Consider the following 22432-nt stretch of genomic DNA (forward strand, 5'->3'; position numbering starts at 1 on the left):
CTTGGTTGTGTTCCTTCCACATCACTTTAGAGCTCATAAATAGATTGCGAATGACTGTTTAAAATCTATTTTATTTCACATTGATGTATTATCTTCAGGGTTTCTTATGGTTTAAAATCTATTTTATTCCACATCACTTTAGAGCTCATATATGTTTGACACTAATACTCAACCTTCTGCTTATTGCATTATAAATGGTCTGGGGGGAGGGGGGGTGGCGCCGGGGGGACCTTGTGTTTCCCGAGTATTTGCTAATTTAACACTTTTTGTGTTATCTGAACTTGAGTTGCTACACACTTGAGTCGCCTATGCAAGTATAAATTGGGAATATCCATCCAATTATTACTATTTTGGGGTAAATTATAGCTTTATGCAATATTATCGGTCATTACTCAATCCTCACCCTATGCAAAACATAAAAGTAACATTATTGATATGTTAATCTTGTAACATTATTTATCAACGTTATGGTCTCATTTAAGATTGAAGTGTTGTAATTTTGAAGCGACAACCGTTGTAGAAAAAAAATTATAACTATTAAATAAAAGTTAATAATATATAGTAAATATAAATAAATTATAATTTTGATAAAATTATTAAACATATGATAGATTGGGGGGGGGGGGGGGGGGGTGTGTTTCTTGAGTATTTGCTAATTTAACACTTTTTGTGTTATCTAAACTTGAGTTGCTACACAGTAGAGTCATCGGATGCAAGTATAAATTGGGAGCTTTACGCAACATTATCGGTCATTACTCAATCCTCACCCAATGCAAAACATAAAAGTAACATCATTGATATGTTAATCTTGTAAAATTATTTATCAACATTATGGTCCCGTTTGAGATTGAGGTACTGTAACTTTTAAGTTACAACTGCTGTAAAAAAAAAGCTGTAACTATTAAATAAAAGTTAATAATATGTAGTAAATATAAATTTTAAATAATAATTTTGACAAAATTATTAAACGTATAATAGATTTTTCATTATACAAGTGAAAAATTATATAAACATAACTTACAAGCTACAGCAGTTAGTGTTTACCAAACACTTTAGTGCTGTAGTTTTTAAGTTACAGTTGTCCAACTTCAATACCAAACGCACCTTATATATCATAAATTAGAACACTAAACGTAATATTTAATGTGGCACAACACAAAACAAACAAACTAATAACAAGTAAATAAAAAGTTGGCAACTAGTAATTAATTATTTTCAAAGGATAATTTAGTTAGTCTCTTCTTGCCAAAATATAATGATATTAAAGATTTCATTATTTGAGTCTCAATTTAAGTTTTAATATTATATATGACTCATATTAAATAATAAATATAAAATTATTTATAAATAGATCCAAAATTATTAAAACTCATTACTTTGAAAATATGATTAAATCTAAGAGGGTAGAATAAAGTGGGGTGCAGGTGCATGGTAACATACGGTAGTTACTTAAGCTCTATCCCAATTATTCTTTTGTTTTCATATTAGCTAAAAGGAAACAGTCACAGTTCTCAAAGGTTAGAACTAGGATGTGACAAAAAGAATTTATGCTGACCACATGCTTAAAAGATTCTGGTTAGACTGAGGATTTTAAATAATCAAAATGGTAAGCTTTCACAGAAGGGAGTCAATGGCCATGCTAAATTTTCATTACTTTTGTGTAAATGGGCTCAATTGCTAATTGAAGGTTTTTTTTTTTTTTTTTTTTGAGAGAATTGCTAATTGAAGTTAGTTGGTAACTCAAAACCCTGAGAACCAAACACGAAATGAAGATTAGACTGAGAGGGAATATTGTAAGATTAGACTAAAGAGGGACAATTTGGTCACAAAAGTGCAGTCAGTGAGTTCAGGTTATGACATTGGCCTGAAGTTTCTGAAGGGGTAAGTAAGCGAGTGGGTGGGTCTGAGTTCTGGTCCAAAAAGACATGAGATTTGATGTGATTACAGACATAAAAAACAGAGTAATCAGTAAGACAGCAGCTGCAGGGGCAGAACTGAACCAACCTTGCGCTTTTAAAATCTTCCTTCCCTTCGCACACACCCCATCTGATCTGACCCTGTTTAGTCTGTGACTGTCAGTTATTAATGACCAAAAAAAAAAAGTCTGACAGATTCGTTCACCTCAGCTCTCTTTTGGAACATTAGTCTCCCCAGCAACACGCTGTCGTTTCTTTTAGCAAAATATTATAGAATAGAAACGACGCAGCTTCAGTCATTATCACGTCCATTAAAACTACACAAGTACATAGCAGAGAGACAGCGTGCTTTAGTATTTGAAGCGAAAATGCACTGGTCTAATATTCACCGAGAGAGGGTTTAGGTCAATGGTTTTATTACAATAAATATCGAAGAAAATGATATACAACAATTGATCCAAATTTATAAAAAATAAAAAAACATTATTTTGTAATAAAATTTTCTTTTTTGCTGTACTACATTTTTGTTGTCTTGTAGTGATAACGTATTAACTGCAATAATGGCGTATTAACTGCTATATCATTATTGTATATCCACTAAAAGTTTTCCAAGCCAAAAGCCATCATTATTGATTATTCAATCCGGACAAATCACCGGCTGTAAAAATCTGTAAATGGGTGAGCATTGTTTTGCAACAAAATAAAATCGATTCAGATAAGCAAATCGATTGCTAAATCCAACATCCACCACTGATGAACTGAAAATGTTAATAAAACTATAGAACTGAAGAAAGGAAATAATGATGCCATACCTCAAAATGATTTTAGGTTGCCCTCATATGACTTCATAATTTATATAACAGAAACTCGAGGAAACAAAAAGTATAAATGATCAAGTGATTCCCCGGGGAAAGGCACGTTATTGAAGAAGCAAAGTGCGCATTTTAGCTGTTTCCTTGTCACTGCCACGGTTAGCACATTTGGTCAAAATCCTAATCATCATCCAAAGCAGCACCTCCATTCGATTTATGATCATTCTCTCTGAGTTCTCCATCACTATCCTGCAGTTCATCAGTATTATCCCTCAGCTGCCTCTCGAATGGCTCATCATCATCAGATTCCGACAATGCTCGCCTTCGTCGAGCTGCAGTTATTGAAGGTGCCTTCACCACCAAGAAAGATGAAAAGTAACATTTTAGCAAGCCTTCTCTTAATGATAACACTACTCAACTAGATTTCCACAACACTAGATGAAAACAACTAGGCAACATGTCGTGGGATTCCCAGACATTATCGACTCATTTGTGGACGAAATAATCACATAATCATATACAACTCTTCAGACATGACAGCAGAAAGGCACACTATAGAGAGATTTTTAAATGCAGAAATTGCGTTTCACAATGCAACCTAATTTATTATGTTTAATGGCCGCGTGTGTCATGATAGTTTGTGTGTTTACTGAAAAGGTGAAATTAGGTTTCAAAATCAGATACCACATGTTTCATCACAGAAATAACAGGGAGACGATAACCAAAAGTCCAAAAGTAAGACTAAAAATAAAATATTACCATCTCATCATCAACATCAGAATCTTCAAGTCCAGCTGCTGCAAGACGATCATTGGCATTTTCTTCCACATCGTCATCCTGATCATTCATTTGACCTATGGGCTCCCTATAATTCATGCTAGCATCTTCATCTTCTGGTTCTTCCCGATAATCCATCATGTCAGCTTCTGCATACTCCGTCTCATAATGCGACCTTGAGCTCTTGTCCTTCTTTCTCCTCTTTCCACCTTTTCTCCTTCTCTTCTCACTATGTCCAACCTCATCATCATCATTTTCAGACCTTTCCCGACGTTTAGATGCGGGTGTGCTACTCCTCCATTGCTCCTGAAGATAATAAAGATGTGGAAAGCTGAGCTAAAAGTTCAGAAAGAGGGCTAAAACGTTCACCCAGCGTTTATCCTAAGAAGCCCCAGAGAATGTCTAATAGAATCTAAAAACTTGGTGGCTAGATATATCTGATACCCAATATGGTTTAAAAACATCTGCTGGCATTACATTATTTCTCAGTCACACCAAATATTTATGAATCTGCTAATGACAAAACAACGCATACAGCCCTAGAATCTACGTGCATGGAAAGCTAGCTGCAAAATTCAATCCAACACAGACTCCATACCTTTACTCTTTTACCAGCATTAGGGGAGTTGGAGAGTACAAATAGACATGCATTCTCAATCAGAAGTCCTATTAGATTACTGGCTACAATCAAACTTGAAGATTTTGATGCTGCAAATGTAAAAAATCCTTGCCTTTACACGCTGAAAATGTTCCTCCTGTTGTCTTAACCGTTTTTGCTCATCCTCCAGTTTTCTTTTCTCCAACTGTTCACCAAGGAATCAGCGTCAAGACTTTGAGAAGAGAAGAAATGTTTTCATTCATAAAAATCATCGATATAGTAACAAAAAATGCTTTTATAATTGCAGACCAGATATTTCTTCTGTTCTTCAGCTTTACGACGGGCTTCCTCAGCCAATGCAGCCTGACGAGCAGCTTCTTGTCTCTGACGGTTCTGCTGCTCCTCGCGCTCCGCTGCTTCGCGGTGAATTTTTGCAGCATCAAGCAAGTGCTTGCAATATTCAACATGAGTGTTAATTTTCTTCTCATCAAACCCATGAAGATGAAGGTTGGAAGCAGCAGACAAATGACTAAATACACGAACAGCATTCTCTAACTCTGCAACTGTTGAACGCACCTAAAGTATCATGGTAATCAATGGCCAATGAGAGAACAAACACAGAGAAAGCATGTAAAACACAATGCAGTCAAGTGTCAATTTATCAATTAATCATCAAAGGTAACCATATAAATAGCAACGGTATTAACATGCAAGATCCCAAAGTACATTTAAAAGCATATCTGCTTTGTTTCCACTCAATCACTTCAACAAAATCCTCCAAATAATTTCTTGCATAACTTCATTCCCCACAATTCCTGGTTAGTGATACAACATTCAACAAAATTTTTGCTGTAAACGTCTACTAATGAAAACATTGTTTACATGCTCTATTATTCCTGACATAATGATGTGCAGTGCATATCATTATCTAAATAAACAGATTAGAGGACATCACCTCTCAACACAGTATTGTCATGCCAAACCTGACAAAAATGTGTAAAAGAAGCAATTTTTATATATAAAAATTATGGATTTAACAAGTAGTGGACACATACCGGCATGAAAAATAAAAATAAAAAAAATAAAAAACAACCTCATCAGCTGTCCTTCTTGTCTTTTGTAGTGTGGATGCCGAAAACTTCTGCATAGCAACACCTGCATCAAATCTTAATGTGTAATTTGAGGGAGCCAAGTGGATCGCTCTCAGCAATGATTTCTTGCAGTCTTGCCACTGTTCAGCTTCATAATGAGTTCGGGCCAAATAGAGAAGAATTTGGGCGTCCGTATTATAATAAAATTTCCTCAAGCAATTTTGATACTGCCAGATAACAAGTTATCACAATACACATACTTGAAAGTAATTCATGGAAATCTAAAAACAAAATAACCCACCATTTTCATAGCCAAAGCAAAATTTCCTTGAGCAAAATAAACATGCGCCAAATTTATCCACACATCTGGCATCTGGACAAAGACACTTCCACTTGCAGCTTCTTGAACCTACAATGATTAGACATTTGAACCAACTCCAAAAAAACTGGAATGTGAAGACAGGAGGAATCATTAGTCTTACCTGCGTAAAAAGATCTTTTGAAACATCAAACTGGCCTTTTTCTGCCAAGACCACTCCAGCACCATTGGCAGCATAGAGATTAGATGTATGCTGGACAATAACCTGTAAATGTGAAGACATTAAGGGTTAATGTCCAGGATCAGATTACGTTATCAAGCCACCAATCCATTAACTAAAAGGGAAAACGACACTAGGATCCACAATGTTCCAAGAGAGGGGTTAAACCCCCCAAATGATTTCAAAAAAGACCATCAGACCCCCATCTGCGAGTAAATTTCGTCAGTTTAGATGGTTATTCTCTTTTTCAAATTAAATGTCATACTTACTCCTCTGACCATAGTACAAAAGGAAAACAAAATTTCAACTTCGACAAATAATGATAGAAGGCACAATCTTAACCAATCCATTTCATGTTTATTAAGTAACATCAACTTTTATTATTATGACTGACATATTCATTCTTTCTATAATGCTAGAGATCTCACCATTTCAATTCCAACTTGAGTCCTAAGACTAAGTGTCACTCATCTATTGCATGATGAATGTGAACTTGCTTATTACTCTATTCTACCATCCAATAAATGAGTGCCACTTCAGTTGGGACTCAAGTGTTTGGATCCCCAGAATTACACCTTGTTCTTCATATGATAATAATCTTGTGATTATATGATGTGTAATAACAAGGAAAATAATCTTGTATATTTATAAGATGATATATCTACCTATTAGATAAAATGAATATGAATATGTTTCTTGGGAATTCTCAGGCGTAAAGTGACTTATCCTATAAATTGATATAGAAAGTAAATGATACTTTTTACTTAAAGCTATAAAAGATTAAAAATGGAAAAAAAATTAAATATCCCACTGCATGCCACCGGTAATATTGTCGGAGTCGGCGCAACAGTGACACGGCTAAAGTGGCTGAGTGCACTTCAAATTTTTTGATTTATGCAATGATGTTATTTTCAACAAATTAGTACCAAAAGAGGGTCAAACAAGACAAACCCGCATTATGTGAAAGATGGTCAAAAAAGACAAACCTGCGTAGCCATGGCAAAATCCAATCCAGGTTTGGCCTTGCCAGAACCTGACCCTGATTGGCTTTTATCATCCTGAACCCAGGTTAAAACCCAGATTTTTCAACTCTAGGTCTGGGCAGGATAGAACCCAGAAAAATTGGGTACGCAGAATATTGCTTTTTAAGATTGAGATTACTTGTTAAGAGAAACTCAAGATTGAAGTTACAGTTTAGAAAAGGCAAGCAAATATTTTAGTATCTTTCGGATTGTAAAGAACTGTTATTTTTTTCTTTCATAGGTTGGCAACAAAGACCAGAAGATTATAACAAAGATTACAATGAGATGATAAAAAAGAAAATGAAACTAATGAGAGATTTCAAGAAATTTCCAGTTGTGATTAATATGTTCACCACCAGCACCATCATTGACACCAGTGATGGCAACTGTGACTCAACCAGTGACTTTTTCTATTATTTTTATTTAATTTAACTACATATAAAGCATTTAAACAATTAATAAAACAAAAATTTTAAAAACTTATCTAAATTATGCCATGCGTTTGCTACATTAAAGGTGAATGTACTACATCTACATTGTCTTTCTTTATTCAATCCTAAGTAACAGAATTTACTAACAGCTGGGGATCTGCAAATATTTTTTGAAATTGGGGATTTTCAATCCCTTTGTTGAAACCTTGGTGCCATGTTTGGTTTGATGAATTGAAAGGAGAGGAGAGGAGAGCAAGGAGGGGAAAGAAGTAAGAGGATAAGAGATGATTTCTATGTCAAACACCCTATTTTCCTCTCATTTTCTCTTCCCTCCTCTCCTTTCCACCCCTCTCATTTCTATCAATGAGACATGGGCTGAGAGTCTATAAAGTAGAGACAAGGAAAACCTGAAGCCATAACCTAGATGAGCAAGGGGAAACAGAGGGAAAAGATAATCTATCTAAGCAAAAATCAAAGGTAAAAAGTGCCAAAATTAAATAAGACAAGGCATCTTCAAATCTTCTTATATTACAAATGCTTTTGTGTTCTCCTTAAAGTTCATCACGTTAAAACACCGATGAAATCTTCTTCTCATAAACATTTCTATTTCTATGAAGACGGCGTACATAAACCACAATTCAACCATATAATGATGACAATTCTCCAAAACTATATTGAATCAAGAACATGGCCAAAATAAAAGCAAAAAGTTAAGGTGGTCTTTGTTACCGCGTGTTAATCCAAGCAAAAGCTACAGCAGGATAAGCAAATCATAGATAAAAGATGGTGAGAAAAGGACAAAAGGAAAAAAAAAATATTATGACATACTCTCGTGTAGAGTTCCTTCGCTTTTTCCAAATGGGTTGCTTCCAACTTTGGGGCTCTCTTTTCGTTACGAAGGGCGGCGAAGTAGTTCCAGTTTCCCTTACCAAAACCAACCAAGCATATGAGATGGATATTAAGCTGCAGTGTAATGATTATAACAACAGTAATGAAATAAATCTTTTATTATGGTAATGAGTTGTGCAGGTAGACGAGAAAAAAAGGACTAAACCCAGCAAAAGCATCTCGAGGGACTGACAGGGCAATAAGAGTGTGAGCTTATAAATATAATACCAAGATGTGTAAAGAAAAGTTGGAAGAATTCCAAAGACGAAAAATATATGCACCAGAGAGAGAGTAGCATAAGAATCCTTCCCATCAGTTGCATCACTGGCAGCTCGGAATGTTTCTTTTGCCTTGACCCAGTCATCATTTTTAAGCTCCAAGTCACCAAGCATAGATAATGCATTCGGGTACTTGCCATTCACCTTCAGAGCCTCATTGACCTATGAGCGAAATAAAGCATATGATCATCAAACATACATCTACATGTATAAGAAACGGAAGCTGAGATGTTGTGTGGAGTGATAACAACCAGTTCAATGCTCAGTTGAAGATTGTTCCTCGCTTTTGCAATAGCAGCAAGCCTTAGATAAGCATCTACGTAGTCTTGATGCTGGAAAAGATAATAAAAGTAAAATGAGAGTCAAACAAAAACAAGGTCAAGTATCATAGAATACTTGAGGAAATGATAAAACATCAAAGTTTCAGTAAAAATAATATTCAAGCCAAGAAACGTTCACAAAAACGCCAAATTGACAAAGAAAATTCATGAATGATGCTGGTGAACTTTAAAATATACACGTGCATTATGACATGTTTATTATCAGACATCAGGCCTTCCAACTAGTCAACACAGGTACAAAGAAATCCCAAAATACAAATAAAATAATGCCAAGCAATTTGACCTTACTACAATCTAGGTATCACCAAGTGCAACCTAGGCTTACAACAGTATTGTTCAAGTTCAATTAAGACATATACACTGCCAAAAAGGTAGTTGAAAATTACAAGTGAAGTTGAATATGTGACCATGAATCAAAATATAATAGGTCCTAGATAAAGAGCAAAGTACTAGGACTGAGGCTTGGCTACACGAAATCCAGTATATTGAGAAAATTTAAGAGAATATGAATCTGGTGCCCTTCCGACCTTAAATGTAGATTGACAGCTGAAATTGTTGCATGGTAATATTTTCAACACATCTCTCAGCATCTGTTAAGTATTTACCTATTTACATGCATCAACTTGTACTTCAAAGAAGAAGTGAATCAGTCACTCATCAAAAATCGAAGAGCTTAACACTATTGACTAATTGTTACAGAACAGGTTCTACTTTCACAATTATTACATGGACGGTTTATCTTCTGATTCAGGTACAGTTAAGTCTGAGTTACATGTGAGCTGGTCATTCCAGTCCACATTACCAAGCTGGAAAAGATGCATAAACAAATTCCCTCAAATTGTAATTCCTCTGTTAGAGGAACCCAAAATTAACGGTCTGTAACATCAAAGTTGAAGCCAACAAGCCACTCAGCTAACAGGTCAAATTGCCTGCTCTGTGATCAACAAGGGAAATTTGCATGTACATGCATACCTACCTTAAACAAGATCAAGCGGTACAATACGCTTGCAGCTACTGTGTCATGTATCTGCTCGAGTAATCTGGCCAGGTTAAATAACACAGTGACCTTATTCCATGGTAGTTCCACATGATTACCATCGTTTTCAAATCGATGAAATAACTGCATATCCTTGAATTGAAGCATGGATGCACTAGCATCAATAACATTGGTTTTTGTTTTGCTGTCGAGCAAAGTAAGCCATATGCCATCACCTAGAGCATCCTTGAAACTTTGATGAGCTGACTGAACCACCAGAACATCAAAGCTATCTGGTGTGAGTGATAAATAAACAAATTCCATAACCCAAAAAAACACACACAGAACAAAATGCTAACAATTATAATAGATAAAACAGATTCTTTGGAGGAGGTTTGTATTAACACCAAATAAGCACTAAGAAACTGCACTAACCTCAAACTCTCCCTTTTCAAAATGTATAACTCCAATATTGTTGAGAACTTCTATTGGAACTTCTTCACCTGCCTTCTTCAAAAGAGTACGTGCCTATAACATATCCAAGTTATGCAAAAATATTATAAAAACCAAACTTTAGATCTTATTTAGTACAGATCAAATTACAAACTCAAAACAGAGTACAAAATAGAAGGCTTACTGTTTTAAAGGCATCAAGAGCAGCACCAGTGTCAGAAGAAATTAACAGTTCCCCCAAATCAATAAATGCCTGCACCATAATTCACTCAATTCTTATAGGAAAAGAGTGCAAATCAACCGAGACAACAAACATGTCACTGTATATATTTTAATCAATTAAAGGTACGCATCATGGGTGATACTGTGGTCATGGCCATCCTTTAGGTTATTTGGATAGGAAGAGATGAAAAAGCATGATCTTCATGCAAAACCCACAATAAATCATAGTAAATTATTTCACTGTATCCTAGCTAAAACATACAAAATTCTCTCAGGATATAATAAGAAATGAAGAGAATAGTGAAGTTCAAAGTTACACAGAAATGTATCTTGTAACAATATATGTTCATCAGCTTCAAATTGACAATGCTGCCTCTTTTTTTTCCCTTTTTTTTTGGTACTATTTTTGTGTTTATCCATCTATGTATACACACACACACACACGCACATAAAATAAAGCCAGATATCCCAAATGAGGTGGCATGCTAATCAACTTGTGGATGATTTTCGTAATTTCTAAAATAATTTATTGTATAATTTTTCAATGAATGTGACAAGTTGTCACCTCATGGATTTGGGATAAAGTTTGGGATATGTAGCAGTATTCTCACTCTCTGTGTCTTATTAAGACCTACCCCAATCCAATCCATCTGTTTATCACTTGAGCTTCAGCCCAAGAGGACATTGATAATCAGACCTCATCAAAGTTCATCAAAATTTAAGATGTGAAGATCATTATCATGTTTTCCAGATGTAACATGAAAGACGACTAAAACTGATTCCTAAAAGCACGAGGATTTGAACATTATTATAAACTTATGCATTCCTGTGCCACTGAAGATATTATCAAATGAAAACACTCAAAATCAGCTTTCTTATTACGCATACAACTGAACTAAGCCATCCTAGGCTGAAATAAAATAAGATTAAAGATAGGACAGACTCCAATTGATTCGTGCAGAACCTGTTACATCCTTCAAGAGCCTCAATACAGGGATATAACTTATCAAATTTTCAACCTTCTGGGAAAATCAAACCACCTGAGCATCACGTGGATCAATCTTTGCAGCCTTCCTCAAAAGTTCCTGGGCCTTCTCAATCTGCCCAAGCTGAACGTAAATGTGTCCAAGTGCCTGCTTGGACGAGAAAAATCAAGTAAATAAAAGATCCAGGAAAAAAAATCGCAAAACAGATGTAAAAATGAAACACAAGTGGTAACACCCTTTCAGTCATAACTCACTTTCAATGTCTCACAATTATCAGGGTAAATCTCCAAAACCTTTTCAAAGTTGGTGAGTGCACTTCTGAAATCTCCCAGCTTCAGTTGTACTTGTCCTAAACCTGTGCCAGATACCCATGTTATTATTTGGGCGGGGGGGGGGGGTGGGCAGGAGAACAAATGACGAAGCTCACATTATAAGAATCCTGTGAACTTTCAACATACATTAATAGTAAGTCTCACTTGGGCTGTTCTAATGGTAGTCTTTACATTCCCTTCTTGTAGTACGGAGAAGTAGAGAATCTCGAGAGGTACCATACCACTAACTGAGCTGGGGGTCAAACTGTATCACTTTTTTTTTCCTTTTTTTTTAATACTTATAGAATCATTCAAATTAAGAACTGAAGCTTGTTACCTTTTGTTTCGCTATAATTGGAACCCTAGGGCTCTATCCATTTATTCACTTGACCCAACAATTAATTAAATTTCTTTTTTTTCCCACACCAAGAATTAATTTGAATAAGAATAAAACATTTTCATTGTGCAAGTTAGTGAACAGTTAAATGATCTTTTCTTGTAAGAAAAAAAATGATTTTGAAACAATTATAAAATCCATAAAAATAAGTCAACTCATTATTGCCACACAAGTCCCAACCATGCACATCGAGGTCTTAAACATAAGGCAATTAACCCACATGCCACTTGAAAGAAATTTTAGCTATGAAAATCAGTAGACTTCAACAACAACAACAAATGAAATCTAGCAATGCTAACCTGGATAGAAACTACAAAGAAACCTGAAAGACAGTTGTTAAGGAAGAAGAGGCAAGTTTCTATACTTCAAACTATACGTTGGGAACTGTAGAAATAACAGTTGTTATCTAGCTACAATTAGTAATCTACTGTTAATTAACTACTATTAGTAGTTGGGTGTCGGTAGATAGTGGTTAGATTAATTAATAGTGGGGTGTTAGTAGTTAAGTATGTATATCTATATCTATATATATATATATGTGTAAATAAGATAAGCAAAGAAATAAAAATTCTTTTCTCTTCAGCATAAGTAGAGCAAAAACTAGTGAATGAACTTTATTTTTACTACTTTGAAATTATTTTCTAGACATTTCGTGGATAACCATCCTTAACCACAACAAACAAGCAGGTAATGCTTGTGGATTGTAGGTTTAGGATAATTTTCTCCTTTCAGGAATTAGTGGCTCATATTACACTTTAAAATAATTTGATCTGCACCTCCAACCAATAGAAAAGAGTATTGGTCGTAAATAGCATAGAGATTAAAATAGAGATAAAAAGTATGGTTACTGACCATAATAAGGAAATATAAATTCATGGGGCTTATTGATTTCTTTGACCGATGCCATATAGTAGAGCCCAGCTTTCTCATAATCCCCCTGTTTCAAAGAAAAATTGATCTCGCTAGTGTTAGTAGTGAAAACACCCAAAAGAACTCAGTATGTCTGACATGTATGATTAGCAAAGACACATGAATATTTTTGAGCATGTGGATGATCCTGTTGAGAGTTTAAGGAACCCATTCAGTGCCATTTCACAAAAATGTAGAAAGCTCTTTTGTAAAATGAAAATGAGAGATTGAATTTTGTATTTCGAAACAAAGAAACGCATCATGTATTCTTTTTTTTTTTTAATTTTAATTTTGTAACTAGTTTAGTTTAAAAATAAAAACTGAGAACAAAAACAATGAGAATGTGCCTCGTATAAGTTTTCCACAAAAGTTTAAAAAAGAAAAAGAAAAAAAAGAGAATAATGTGGTTTTCTGATCCCATTTTTCAAATACATAAAAATGACTCACAGTAGTTTTTGAAGTGAACACCAGCTCTTAGAAAATGATTTGTGTATTCTTCAAGTCTTGTCATCTAAAAAGAACATAAAATGTGTTTTTTTATATATTTCTTGATTTGAAAGACAGAAAATAGACTTCAATATGGCACAAATGGCACTTATGCTCAAAAGAGCCACTTGACCAGTGTGAATATCTTCATCTACTTCTGTCCTTTTCCTTTATGAGTGGAATTAATTCAGAATTCCACCAAATAATGCCATATGAAAACACAGCTATTAGAATTATATGATAATAAAATGATGGTCTGAAAGACCTTGCTGTGGTAAGATCGTGCTAAATTGTAGTAAGAATGTGACTTTGTTGGTCCATGGTTGGTTACTGCAAGAGCTGTTTCAGTCAGTTGCTCGACTAGGAAATGCTGACCAGTGAAGAAAAAGTGATTAGCCAGATAATTCAGAGCCATTGCACAGTAGGGGTATATCTCAAAGGCTCTTTGCATTTTCTCCATTCCTTTCCTTATTCCAGCAGCTTTGCAGACATGACACAACATTAGAATTAGACAGTTAAATTTGCATGATAAGGATTGCTTTGCTTAAAATAAGGTATTAGTCTAGACGAACAAATATTGCTTTTCAAAAAAATTATGAATCTGGAGATATTAACCTTCATTTGCTTGCAGATCCATAACTGCAAGTGCAACAAGAGCCTCAACATTTTCTGGATCTAACTGCAAATATGAATTGAGAAACATACAGAGAAATCATCAGCAATACAGTCGAAGCTTAAGCAACAGACTAGCACATATTCGACACAGACAACTAGTTCATATCACCACCTGCAAAGCCCGCTGAAACGCCTGTCGAGCTTTCCCAAGTTGGCCCAATTTATAGCGACAGAGACCAATTCCAAGTCTTATGGCTCCAGGGCAACTGGGATGAACTTGCAAGGCCCTCTTAACAAAGGTCATGCACAATGGAGTAAAGAAATGTCAGAAATAGTGTCAAGACTGAACAGTACCCCAAATGTTACGCATATAAAATCACGTAGAGAGCTAGTCATGAGCTTACCAATTCATTTTTGAATGTTAAATAATGCAAATTTACATAGTATGTCTTAGTTTAAATGGTACAATTAAGATGGAAGTTACAAACCTTATAAAACTCCAAGGAATCAGAATAACGTCCACGATTAAACTCGACACATGCCTGCAGACATCAAGGGTCAGCTATTATTAATTGCAAAATGCAGCATATGTATAATGGTGTTAATAGAGCACTTGACTCTCAGTTAACTGCACCACCTAAGCCTAGCTTTAATGTTATTTCTGCAGTTTTTATCTATCACCAAGGTTAGGATTCCCAAATCTTATTCCAGTCTTTACGAGTTGTTTTGGGCCAGCGAGGGTGTCACAAGCTTAACCATGCCAAACAGTAGTTTATTAGATGCAGAGAAAAACATGGTCTATAAAATTCTTATAATAGAAGAATTTTCTTTTAGAATAGCTAATTTGATACCACAGCCTTGCAGACCCAAAATGGAGAATGTGAAGGATTTTAAAGCAAAGTTAGAATCACCACATGATCTAGAAGTTGAGTTAAAAATACATACCAGGAAAAAAAAGATCAACACGCACAAAAACAATTGTCATCAATTGATCAACTCTTGGTTAGTGAAGAAGACTTAACATAAACTTATTTAAACTATCCAAAATCTGCAAAATAACAACTACCATAATTACTTGATCAAAAAGTACAGTTCAATATACCTGGCCCAGGAGAGCAGGAACATTATCACGATCTGCCTCTAGCACGATCTTAAAAGCACTCGATGCCTGTTCTACTTCACCCTTAGCCAGTAAAAGTTGACCTGTACAGCAAACATTATGAAGGCTTAAGTGCGCCAATGCTCCAAAAATCCAGAAATCACTATTACCCAGAAACCCAAAAACTATCACCCACCCATATGTTATTCCTGACCAATTTCGAATCTTATAAGCCTCACTCCAAGAAAAACGATAGAATAAAATACCAAGATGGATGTAAAATACAAAGTCCACATAACACAAAATTTGTATGTAAAAAGAAAATACATGCACAAGCATAAAATTGCAAAAAAAAAATATCTCAGCAACGTGTAAATCAATAAATCAAAGTGTTAATTTCAGATTAACCCTCAGTTGAGCTTTAAAATAGTTTGGAGGATATTTTAAAGATTGCCATTTTGTGAGGGGTAATCTAAAATTAACCTAAATCAAACCATATATCAATAGTCATGATATACTCAGTAAAAAGGTTAAATCATGAAAGAGGTAAGGACAGAAGTAATGAGGAAAACGTGCCAAATCCAGGAGGGAGAACGTTTTGAATAAAGGGCATGTTTGGTGCTCCTCTTATATTGTATTAGAGCCCCTCCATGGTTTTAAAGTATTATAATACCATGTTGGGTAATTACACCATGTAGTATTGCAATGCGGTCAAATATTTACTTTATGCGGTCAAACCCACATAAACTAAACCTGTGTAGGAGTTGGGTTTATGCGGGTTTTTGAACGCAGTTGCTTTTGCTTCTTTTCTTCAGTTTTAGAGCTTCAAATCTTCAGATCTCGCTTCTACAAATCAAGGAAGATACAGAAACCCAAGCCAAGACATCTGACACAGAGGAAGATGATGGCAATGATAACGATGGGGATGATGATGAGGATGGAGATGGCGGGTTCGGTGACAATGATGACAATGAGGATGATGATGACGATGATGATGGGGACGAAGACGAGGACGAGGATGAGGATGAAGTGCAAGAAGTAGACAACGAAGAGGATGAAGAAGACAAAGATGAAGAAGCCCTTCAGCCACCAAAGAAGAGGAAGAAGAGAACTAGATAATTGGAAAAATTCTTTGACACACTTATTCTTTAAATTGTTTTAATGAATAAAAGCATTAGCTGCTGCTTCCTCTATTATGATTCTTTGGTGATTACTTTAATCACATGGTTAAACTTATTAGGTTAAGAGACAGTCTCAATTTGATCAGCTGGAGGGTGGTTTCTCAACCACAATCCAGGGGAGGACTAGGGTTAGGAAATATTATTAACAGAAATAAGGCCTTGCTTGGGAAGTGGTTATGGAGGTTTCCTTTAGAAGTTAATTCTCTATGGTATAGTGTTATAAAAAGTAAGTATGGGTTGCATAAAAATGGTTGGGATGTAGCTGATGTTGCTAGAGGGAGTAGTAGATGTCCTTGGGTGTTTATTTCAAAAGGAAAAACAGATTTTTATCCAATATTAAGCTGATGGTTGGTAATGGGCAGAGAGTTAGATTTTGGGAGGATTGTTGGATTAAAGAAGTTGCTCTCTGTGATCTTTTCCCTCGATTACATAGGCTTTCTCGAGGTCGTGATTGCTCTATAGCTAGTATGTGTAAGTACTATATTATGCAGTGGAGTTGAGATTTTAAGTTCATTAGAAACTTGAATGATAGAGAATCTGAACAATGTGCTAAGATGCTCGGGATCCTACAAGGAGTTTTTCTTAATAATCTGAAAGAGGATAAGAGAGTTTGGAATTTGGATAAATCAGGAAGTTTCTCTACGAAATCTTACTTTCTTAGCCTCATAGATAACCCCGATGCCCCCTCATTTTCTCCTTCTTACCAGATTTGGAAAGCTAAAGTCCCTACCAAGGTGAAGATGATGGTTTGGTCTGTTGCTCATAGAAAAATCAACACAAATGACATGGTTCAAAGAAGGAGACCTAATATGGCTTTATTTCCAGAATGGTGTGTCGTTTGTAAAAACGCTTCAGAGAATGTTGATCATCTATTCCTACACTGCACTGCTGCTTACTTTTTGTGGTCTAACTTGTATAAGACCTTTAATCTAAGCTGGTCAGCCCCTGTATCAAGTTACTCCCTCCTATTAGAAAGTTTTTCTTGCTTAAGAGAGACAAAAAAAGCAAGGGTCCTATGGGACTGTGCAGTCTTGGCTATTTTTTGGGTCGTATGGAATGAAAGAAACCAAAGAATCTTTGATAACAAGGCTGGGGAAGATCCTTCACACCTATGGGACAAAGTCAAGTTCTGGGCTTCCCTCTGGGCATCTATAACTACTGAATTCAAAGACATCTCTTTCTTTTTTATTTTGCTTAATTGGGAAGCTTCTATATCTTAACAGGAAGCACTCTTAGTGAGCTAGTGTTTTTGGGTTTTGGGATATTTTATCTTTGCCGTTTCTAAGTGTTCTGTTTATATTGGGACTTCTCGTCCTTTTTTGTGGATTTGTAATCCTCCTAATCCTTGTACATATTTCTTATAGTTATATTTAATCTTTGTTTCTTAGCAAAAAAAAGAGACAGTCTCAATTTACTTATGGGAATTGCTTTTGCTTATTTTCTTCATCTATTACTGTTGGTTCCACAAGTTATATATTCAGGAAATGTTAAAATAATAAATGTTATGCCGCCAAAAAGTTTAAAATTTGTTAATTTGACCTATTTTATGAAGAATTATATATATTTTTTAAATTTTATACTAAAAGAAAAATAAAGCTGTAAAATTTAAAAATTCTATATTTACCATTTTCCCAAGTATTAATAAATATTATTTTCTAAATATATAATTTCAAATAATCACCAAAAATATTAATACAATGGACTGCAGCACCAACCATAATATAAAAAATTAATACAATACAATGTAGCACCAAATGCTGGATAACATTATTATAATGCAGTGCTAACGAATACAACATAATACCATACACCTAAATCAAAATAATGCAATATAGTGTAATAAAATACACTGTGCCAAACACACTCAAACTGGCAATTTAAATATGAACATCAACATCCACTAAAGCAAGGATTTTAAGTGATAAACCAGAAAGGTTGCACGGTATCATCTATTGAGTATGATATCTAACTAAAGATGAATATTTAAGCGAACAACAACAATGAAGAACACCTACACAAAAAACTTCTCTTAATTGCTACACAGGAAGTTGTTACGATATCCACAAAGAAAGTAAGGATGATCAACAATTAAGGTAGTCTTGAGGGCCTATCCACAAAAATATTCCAAATACAAAAACCAATGAACGAATTATCAAATGGACTATTTATTTTTTAGCCAATCTTGTGAACCTAAAAGCTTAAAATGGCCAACAAGTTCAATATTTCTTCAATGTCTAAACGAGAAAGATGCCAAGAACTTTCACCTTTGCCAACCCAAGTGGAAGGTTCATGCATGTCAATTCTTGATGCTTTGTTGTAGTATTGTGTTGCCAGAATAAAATGTTCCTCCTTTTCTCTTTGCTTTGTCTCAATTTTCCCAAGGTAGGTGTAGTATACCCCTAAAGCATTTAATATTGCAATCCTCTCATATCGAACATCAGCATAATATTCATCAATCTCTACAAGAAAGCGTAAGGCATTATCACAACAGAATAAAGAATGAGCATTATCTAGTTCTAAAATTTGATTTTCAATATCAAAATAGATGGAATAACTATCTCTATTACTATCCTTAACAAAAAAAGTGTCATCCGAGATGAAATTATGAATGTCCCTGACACCAGCTAATTTGCTGTAACTTGAACTGTCACTATCGCTCGAACTATGAATGTTTTTATTCTTATCATTTCTAATCAGTTCCTCGCTTACACTGGGATTTTTAATAGGACCAGGGCTCTCCATTGATTTACTTAACCAACACCTGTATTCTAATTCCCCCTTACCCTTAGATAACATCGAATTGAACCACCATTTTTTCATAGAGCTCTCTTGTCCCTATTTACATGAAAATACAATAGATGAATAGTCAATTGAAAGAAATCATTCTTTTTTGTGAGACCCCGGAGTATCACTTCGCTATATACGGCCTTTTTCAATTCAAAGCAGTGGCGGCTCTCGTATTGTGAAAAATTCGTATAAAAAAAAAAAATGTTCTCTTCTATAAATGAACTTTTTTTTGGGTAAAATCTCGTCTTCTAATAGTATAAATTTATATTCCAAAATCAAAACAAAATTCTAATATCTAGCACAATAAACCAGACGGCAAAATCCCATTCACCGCGTATTTGTTTCCACACACCGACTTGCATCATTTATCGAAGAGAAAGACATACCAGGACTAGACCCTTCCTCCAAAATTTGACGAAATTGTTCTACTTTCCCTTGTTTGAAGTATTCCCTCTGCATCCCAGCATCAAAAATTAAGATAAAGTAGAATAATCAGGGCATAAAAAAGAGAAACAAAAATTATAACTTTGTTTCACTCGAGAAACTACTCGAAAACCTATTTCACCATAGCACCTTGACTTGCAATGTAAATTTTTTGCGTCTAGACCCTCCGAAACTAACTATTATCAGACACCACACACTTAAAAAAAAAATTATGAGCAACTAAATCGAATGAATTCAAAGCGGAATCGCGATATAATTAGCAATCTTAAGGAAAATAGAGGAAAAAGAGAAAGAAAAGGAACCGCGATGATGAGCCAGAGATCGAGAGGGGCTTGTTCCGCTTTGAGAATATCAAGGATATCAGAGGCGTCCCTAGGGAGCTGATCCAGTGCCACTCTCACCTCCTCCTCCGAATTCTGCACGGGTATGTACACGCAAGCCATTGATTTTGATTACCGGATTCAACAACCAAAACTCGTTTATCCCCAAAGAAGATAATGTGTCTTGTCGTCGTTCAGGTTTGTAATTTGCTGGCATTGACAGCATGCATGAGTATCAAAATTGCAGCGCAAACAAATGTTATCTGCGGCCGCTGTAATTTCTGCCCACGATTTGTGTAAATACATGTCATTTTATTTTTTAAAAAAAAGGCTTAATTTTTTAAAATTTAAAAGAGAAGTATTATATATTTTTTAATATAAGTTTCTTATCTGAATCACTATTATTATTTTAATTATTTTAATAGGCGTTTCCTTACACTATCTTTATAACTAAGGTAGTGTTTATTTTTTTATGTCTGACATCTAAATTGATATAAATTTAGATGAAATTTGAATAAGTCTAAAATCTAAATCCATATATTTGAATGTTTTATTTTTTTTTTAATATCTAAATATAAGTGTTAAATTATTTGTTTTTTAAAAGGAAAACATCTTAAATATGATATCTTGACATATATAACTCATAAATATTAACAATACTTATATTTATTTGTTAAAACACATGACAAATTATATATAAATTATTTGATTAGTTGAAAAAATTAGATAATGTGTACCTTAACAAAGCATAAAAAAGTATACCTAATACATGTATTTTTTTATATTAATATATGATACTTATAATGTTATTTTTAATATATTATATGATTTTTTTCTTGTAAATTACGTTGTCCAACTAAGAATTTTTTAACGATTTGAATTAATGTATTAAATAATATTCAAAATTTATTAGAAAATTTATGATTATAAGTACAAAGTGATGGACCTATTATAAAACACACTCACCGAAAGTCTTATTATGTTTAAAATTGTCATTCACAATTAAAAAAAATTGACAATTGAATACACATAGAACAAAGAAAATCAATAAATAATAAAATAATAAAAAGGTAATTTACATAGTATGAGATAAATATATTTAATAGGGATATTAATGAAAGAGAAAATTAAAATTCTATTCAGATGTTTTACCGTTCAGAAAAAGTCTGAATATTTAACTTTTTACATTCAAACCTGAACATCTTACAATCAGATATAAGTTATTGAAAACAAACAAGCTAAAAACTCTATAAATGTCTTAAAATAATTCAAATTCAGAATTTCACATAAAAGTAAACAACCCCTAAGAATTATATTATCAAAATAATAAATAGGTGTAGAGATAAAACCTAATTTTAATTCAACTATTTTATCCTTTTAACATAAAATTGTCTAATTATCCAAAACATGTCCTTAATTTGTGTTAAACAATTAATGAATATTTAATGAGTTAATTGTTCAAATTTTTACTTTATTTGAAATTACTAAAAATTAATGTGAAATGTTTATAATTATTATTTTTGAAGTGCGGTTGGTTCTTTACCCAATTAAAGCACAGAAATATCACCACCCTTTTCTTTTTAGGTTGATTTTGGATTAATTCTAACTTCAAACCCAACAACTAAATAGATAATGTTCGTTTTGATCATATAGCCCGTCATAGTTTTATTATTTTGCAACCTAAAATGTGGATAGGGATGGAAAAAAAGCCTGACTCGATTTTTGGCCCGATTAGCCTGACCTGAATTTTGAGGGCTTTGACCCGAATTTAAGGGTAAAAAATATGGCTAGCGTTTAAAAAATAAAGGCCCGATTAACTTAGGGTCAGGGTTAGGGCTTTATATGACCCGAACTGACCCGACCCTGACCCTAATTTAATAACAATTTTATATACTTAAATTGTTTTCAAACTTTTTTTTTCTTTTTTTTATAGGTAAAATTCTTGAAAATGAAATTTTTACCAAATAAGAATTTGTGGATGAAGAAGAATGTGGCCTGCAAATTTTGGAGTATTTTTTTTTTAATGTTGGGTTATGAATTGTAGCTTTTATTAAACCAATGAACTAATGAACTCATTGTTTAAATTGTGGACTTATGGTATTGAGTTGTGTGTTTTTATTTTATTTGTTAAATTGATGAACTCTTAGGTTAGATTGTGAAATTAAATTGTGTGTTAATTGATGAACTTTTTATTTATATTTGGTTATTTATATAATTTATGGTTAAGATGTTGAGTAGAGCAATTTTTATATTTATGTTACTTTAAATAAGTTTCAAAGTTTTTTTAAAATTTAACATATTAGGGAATTTAAATTTAAATTATTTAAATATAAAAAAATATTGGTAGGGCTCGGGCTTTTTCAGAGCCCAACCCTGACCCTTTTAGGGTCGGGGTCAAGCCCGACCCGAAGGTGAAATAATAGGGCTTTTTGTAGGGTTAGGGCTCTTTAGTTGTGTTATTAGGTCGGGCTCAGGTTTGGCCTGACCTGACCCTGACCCGATAAATTGCCAACCCTAAATGTGGATAGTTATGAGACCTCATGACTCTCTTGT

General features: G+C 34.1%; 1 protein-coding gene across 2 annotated transcripts; it reads right to left on the reverse strand.

Moving 5' to 3' along the window:
• Nucleotides 1–2520: 2520 nt before the first annotated feature.
• Nucleotides 2521–20166, reverse strand: LOC102612227 (protein CTR9 homolog). 2 transcript variants are annotated; one of them, XM_052435099.1, is made up of 24 exons: nucleotides 19862–20166; nucleotides 19502–19568; nucleotides 18593–18727; nucleotides 15151–15251; nucleotides 14537–14590; nucleotides 14221–14337; nucleotides 14049–14112; nucleotides 13699–13913; nucleotides 12891–12975; nucleotides 11585–11685; nucleotides 11385–11477; nucleotides 10307–10375; nucleotides 10105–10197; nucleotides 9670–9936; nucleotides 8604–8684; nucleotides 8356–8514; nucleotides 8015–8110; nucleotides 5677–5778; nucleotides 5496–5603; nucleotides 5197–5421; nucleotides 4413–4679; nucleotides 4237–4308; nucleotides 3488–3811; nucleotides 2521–3079 (listed from the first exon to the last, which is right to left on the reverse strand). In XM_052435099.1, the coding sequence occupies exons 1-24, from the start codon at nucleotides 20000–20002 to the stop codon at nucleotides 2909–2911; spliced, it is 3207 nt and encodes a 1068-aa protein (XP_052291059.1). In that variant the 5' UTR covers nucleotides 20003–20166; the 3' UTR covers nucleotides 2521–2908. The 2 variants fall into 2 exon arrangements, with proteins under 2 accessions (XP_052291059.1, XP_006490821.1); XM_006490758.4 differs by having other exon boundaries at nucleotides 18593–18787.
• Nucleotides 20167–22432: the final 2266 nt, after the last annotated feature.

Source organism: Citrus sinensis, chromosome 1, assembly GCF_022201045.2.
Source record: "Citrus sinensis cultivar Valencia sweet orange chromosome 1, DVS_A1.0, whole genome shotgun sequence".
Classification (NCBI taxonomy): Eukaryota; Viridiplantae; Streptophyta; class Magnoliopsida; order Sapindales; family Rutaceae; genus Citrus; species Citrus sinensis.

Coding starts and splice junctions, on each gene's coding strand:
- LOC102612227 (XM_006490758.4), bottom strand. CDS start 20,002: ATGGCTTGCGTGTACATACCCGTGCAGAATTCGGAGGAGGAGGTGAGA. Junction 14,113..14,220: donor CGTTTCAGCGGGCTTTGCAG/GTGGTGATATGA, acceptor TCATATTTGCAG/TTAGATCCAGAAAATGTTGA. Junction 10,198..10,306: donor CTCTTGATGCCTTTAAAACA/GTAAGCCTTCTA, acceptor GATATGTTATAG/GCACGTACTCTTTTGAAGAA.